Here is a 4,720-nt window from a genome sequence, read left to right on the forward strand (position 1 = left end):
AACCAAAGACATACAGCGTATATTTACTGTTATGTGCAGTTGAAAATGACACGATCGATCGGCACGCAACACTGTTGTGTACACCTGAATAATGACAATTGACAGCAGTAAATTTCTGTGGGAAAATTTATTCCTATATAAACACAAGTCTTGTTGCTTCAAATAATAATAAGCTCACTCCCACAGCTCTGTCAATTAAAGCTACCAAGTTTCTCCTACCAGGTAAGGCCATTAATTTTACTCATTGTTAGTGCAAATACTAGTGAATTGAATTTCTTTTGAAGTTTTACTTTTCAGCATTATTATTAATTTCTGTTATTCTCATTTGTCTCTGCGGAAAATTAAAGTTTTTGTTTAAATCTTGATACCATATACCACTTATGATGCACATTTCAAAGCTTTATAAAATGTATACAAAAACATTAGGAGGAAAATGTTTTGTAAGGATGCATGCAGGCGTAATTAACTTAGTGTAAGAGATTAATTTGGTGACAAGAATAATAATTTATTTCTAGACTATTGATCACTCTAAATAACTTACTTTTATATATAATAATAACGACTACTTTAATGGTTTCTCTCTAGGCCCCGGCAAACAAAAACATTACTACCTTTACGGCAATGATGAGTACTTTTCCTCCTGATCAAGAAGAAGCTCCACTTTTGAACTGCATAAGCAAGATTCTATTGGAAGAAGACATGGAAGAGGGAACCTACTTTTTCTCAGATGCAACTGTTGAAGCTGCTCAAAGGCCCTTTTCTGATGCACTTGCTGAGAAAAACAGCTCAGAACGACGGTTAATTAGTGCTCCACGTAGTTATGCGTCAAGACAACACATTAACTTAGTGCATAACAACACTACTACTACTCCTAATTATAGTAGTGATCATTGCTTTAATGTTGACCAACCCTTTTTGCTTAATGATGTCTTCAGTAGTACTATTCATGAACCATATTGTAGTTACAATAGTATTATTCCAGCTCTTCCTGTGATCAACTACAATTTTCAGCCCAGTTCATCAACTACTCCCCGCCATGCTGATAAAATGGTATTTGATTTTGAAGGTGATAATCCTATGATTCCACTGAAACTCATGAAGGAAATACCAAGTAAAGGTAAGAGTCAATATAATCACTTGAATGGTGGATTATTGATGAAAAGGAAAAGTGTAAACCAACTTGAGATTGAGACTTTGGCTGGAAGAAAGGACAAGCAATTGACAGTGTATAGTGATCATGAATCTGAGCTATATGCTGAGACTTTTGATATGGTTTTACTCGCCAATGGTTGGCAAAATGGACTCGAAACAAGTAGAAGGAGAGAGTCAAAAGTGTCTAATAACAGTAATTATATTGCAAAAACCAGGAGGAGGAAATGGGCTGGTGGTGAAGAAGATTTGCTTGATTTAAGAAATCTACTTACTCATTGTGCAGAAGCTGTAGCAGTCAATGATCGAGAGACAGCCACCGAATTACTACTTCAGATAAGAAGAAACTCTTCTTTCTCAGGCAATGGATCTCAGAGACTAGCTCACTACTTTGGTAATGCACTTGAGGCACGCTTGAATGGTATTGGGAATGATTTATACACAGCTCTGGCTGCTAAAAGAATGTCAGTTCTCACTTCCTTAAAATCTTGCAGACTGTTTCTTTCAGCTTGCCCTCTCATCAAGCTATCTAACTTCTTTATCAACCATACGATTTTGGAGTTAGCAGAGAAAGCAAACACCCTCCACATCATCCACTTTGGCATTCTAAATGGTTTTCAATGGCCTAGCCTCATCCAGCGCCTCTCCATGAAGTCCGGTGGCCCTCCTCTTCTGCGAATCACCGGTATAGACCTTCCCTTACCCGGGTTTAGACCAGTAGCAAGGCTTGAAGAAACAGGTGATCGTTTGGCGTACTACTGTAAAAGATTTAATGTCCCTTTTACGTACAAACCAATAGCGCAAGCATGGGAGAACATAACATGTGAAGATCTCAACATTAACAAGGATGACATTACTGTTGTGAACTCCTTGTATCTATTCAGATACTTACTTGATGACACTGCAGGGTTACACAGCTCAAGAGATGCTGTACTGAAATTGGTGAAGCGTACTCATCCAGATATTTTCATTCATGGGATTGTTAATGGGGCTTACAATGCTCCATTTTTCACTACAAGGTTCAGAGAGGCGCTCTACTATTTCTCAACTGTGTTTGATATGTTGGAGGCCAACTCACCCCAGGAATTTGAGCAGGACAGGAAGGTGTACGAGCAAGAGTGCTATGGAAAGGAGATCTTGAACGTGGTTGCCTGCGAAGGCTCGAAAAGGGTCGAAAGGCCGGAGACGTACAAGCAGTGGCACGCAAGGAACTTGAGAGCTGGGCTGAAGCAGCTTCCGTTGAGCCGAGAGATTATGAAGAAAGTGGAGCAAATGAAGGCCTCATGTTACCATAAGGACTTTTTGGTCGATGAAGATAGCCAATGGATGTTACAAGGTTGGAAGGGGCGAGTACTGTATGCTCTCTCATGTTGGAAACCTGACTAGCTAGCTAAGATCATCATAACCAAGGGGATAATAATTAACATGTATTTGTAATAATCATAGATCTTGTTACTTTTAAATTAGATTTCTTATATCATGCTAGCTTGGAGCTTTTTAACCTGTGTATCTGAGCTGCTTATGACACAACATATTTATATAAAATAATTAGCACCCTTTTTCTCGTTTGTGTTAATAATCTTGCTCTCTCTTATATTAAAATTATGTCAATAAAATCTTGCGCGGTTTATCTCTTTAAATTTTGGTTGGTAGTCTTTGTTGTTTATCATCAAGTGATCTGTGGTATATGCCTACATGGTACCCCCACAACAATGGCTCAAAACTAAATTAAAAGAAATAATTACAGATTCTGTGAGCTACAAGGACTAATAGATGATTAATTAATGACTATAAGTTTCATTATAGTAGAAGATAGCCTAGTGAGAAAAGTACAAGAGGCATGCAATAATGTATATATATATATATGAAGTGTAATGATATGTTTAACAATTTTTGTCATCAATATTATGTTATTTATATATAATATTTGGGTGGATATTTTTAGGTATCAATAATATTCAACATATCAATTGAATATCTCTTATTATTATCTTATTCTTGTGTTGTTCTTACCAAACGATACAAATGGCCAAATGGGGTTTGGTTGGTCCCCCATGAGTCAATTTGCTTTTATCCAAAAAATCGGCCAGCTTCAAACCCGTAAAGCCCGAAAAATCAAAACCCGCACCTGTCGAATCTAACCTGATTTGAAACCCGCATTTTTAGATTTGGGTTCGGGTTTTAATATATAAAAATCGAATTCGGGTTAAACCCAAAACCCGAAACTATTTAAAAAAAAAACTATATTTATATATCCCTAATTCTTTCGGCCAAAGTCGCCCCTTTCCTTTCTCTCTCAATCCCTATTTCCAACTTCTCTCTTCTCTCTACCCATCCCTCTCTATCACGACTAGCCACACCACCCACCCCTCCCCAGGCAACCCTAGCCCCTCTCTCAATCTCGCCTCACTCCCCGGCAACTCCGATCCTCTCACTCTCATTCTCGGAGCCTCTCACCCTATTGCCGAAATCGACCCCGAGCCTCTCTTCTCGAGTCTCTGTGGCTGGAAGGAGCTTCTCAGTCAAAAGGAGCCTCTCCTCTTCGTCGCTCTCATTGTCTCTTTCCTCCTCTCTCTCTCTCTCTCACACACACACACACATGACTTCATCTTTTCGTCCCTCTCTCTCTGTCTGGCTAGGCCATGGAAGTATCCTCATCTCTCTAACTTGATGTTGTCGTCGACCGCGCACAATCGATGGAGGTCTTTGCTCGGCCATGGAGGTCTCCTCGAACATGTGATATTTTTCTTCTTTTTGTTATTTTTTCTCCTATTTCAATATCATTATTGTTTATTTGAGTTCCAAAATTAATGGTTCTGGAATTAGTTTGGGTTTTATTTGCTTGCCTCTATCATGTTAGTATCTGTTTGTGCTTAATTTTTTTTAACAAAAATATTGTTATATGGGTTGAACTTGAAAATGATTCTATTATGTTAGCATCTGAAATTGGTTTTTGATTTCTGGTTGTCTTTGTTGAAGATGATTCTATCTATTGTGTAGGTTCAACTTAGTTTTGTTTTGTGTTGCTAATGCTAATTGCTATAGTGGTCAACTGCCTTTGCTATATAGTGTTTGGCTTCTATACTATTTTTTGAGTTGTTTAATGTATAGATTCTTGTTATTCAATTTGATGTATTGTTTGAAAATCTTGCATAAACGATAAAAGTTTTGATGAAATGCTTGTTTCTCTGTTTCTTTTTAGGAAAGAGTTGAATAAGTATGAATATCTATGTGTGTATATAATATATATAAATGCTTGTTTATTATGATATTGATGATGAGTTTGTTATTTTTTATGTTTTGCAGGGATAAAATAGAAAGTGTGGTTGATCTATTTTTTTTTTTACTTTTTTATTATATGATAGGGTTTATACATTTTTAGACCCTATGTTTTGTCTCATTACCTGTTTAGATCCTGTGTTTTGACAAATTATTTTTTGGACCATGTATTTTCTAAAATAGTTCAAATAGACTCATAAACCTGATTTTGATCAAAGTTTTTTGAACTAAAATCACAAATAATTCATCAAAGTAACAACTCAGAACAAAAATATAGTCATTCTGCCTAAGA

At 36.8% G+C, this 4,720-nt stretch overlaps 1 protein-coding gene across 1 annotated transcript; it reads left to right on the top strand.

Annotated features, from left to right (window-relative positions):
* The first annotated feature begins 589 nt into the window (after positions 1–589).
* LOC133789527 (scarecrow-like protein 33) lies at positions 590–2,794 on the top strand. The gene has a single exon (XM_062227357.1). The coding sequence runs from the start codon at positions 622–624 to the stop codon at positions 2,533–2,535; it is 1,914 nt and encodes a 637-aa protein (XP_062083341.1). The 5' UTR covers positions 590–621; the 3' UTR covers positions 2,536–2,794.
* The last annotated feature ends 1,926 nt before the right edge of the window (positions 2,795–4,720 follow it).

Source organism: Humulus lupulus, chromosome 7, assembly GCF_963169125.1.
Source record: "Humulus lupulus chromosome 7, drHumLupu1.1, whole genome shotgun sequence".
Taxonomy (NCBI): domain Eukaryota; kingdom Viridiplantae; phylum Streptophyta; class Magnoliopsida; order Rosales; family Cannabaceae; genus Humulus; species Humulus lupulus.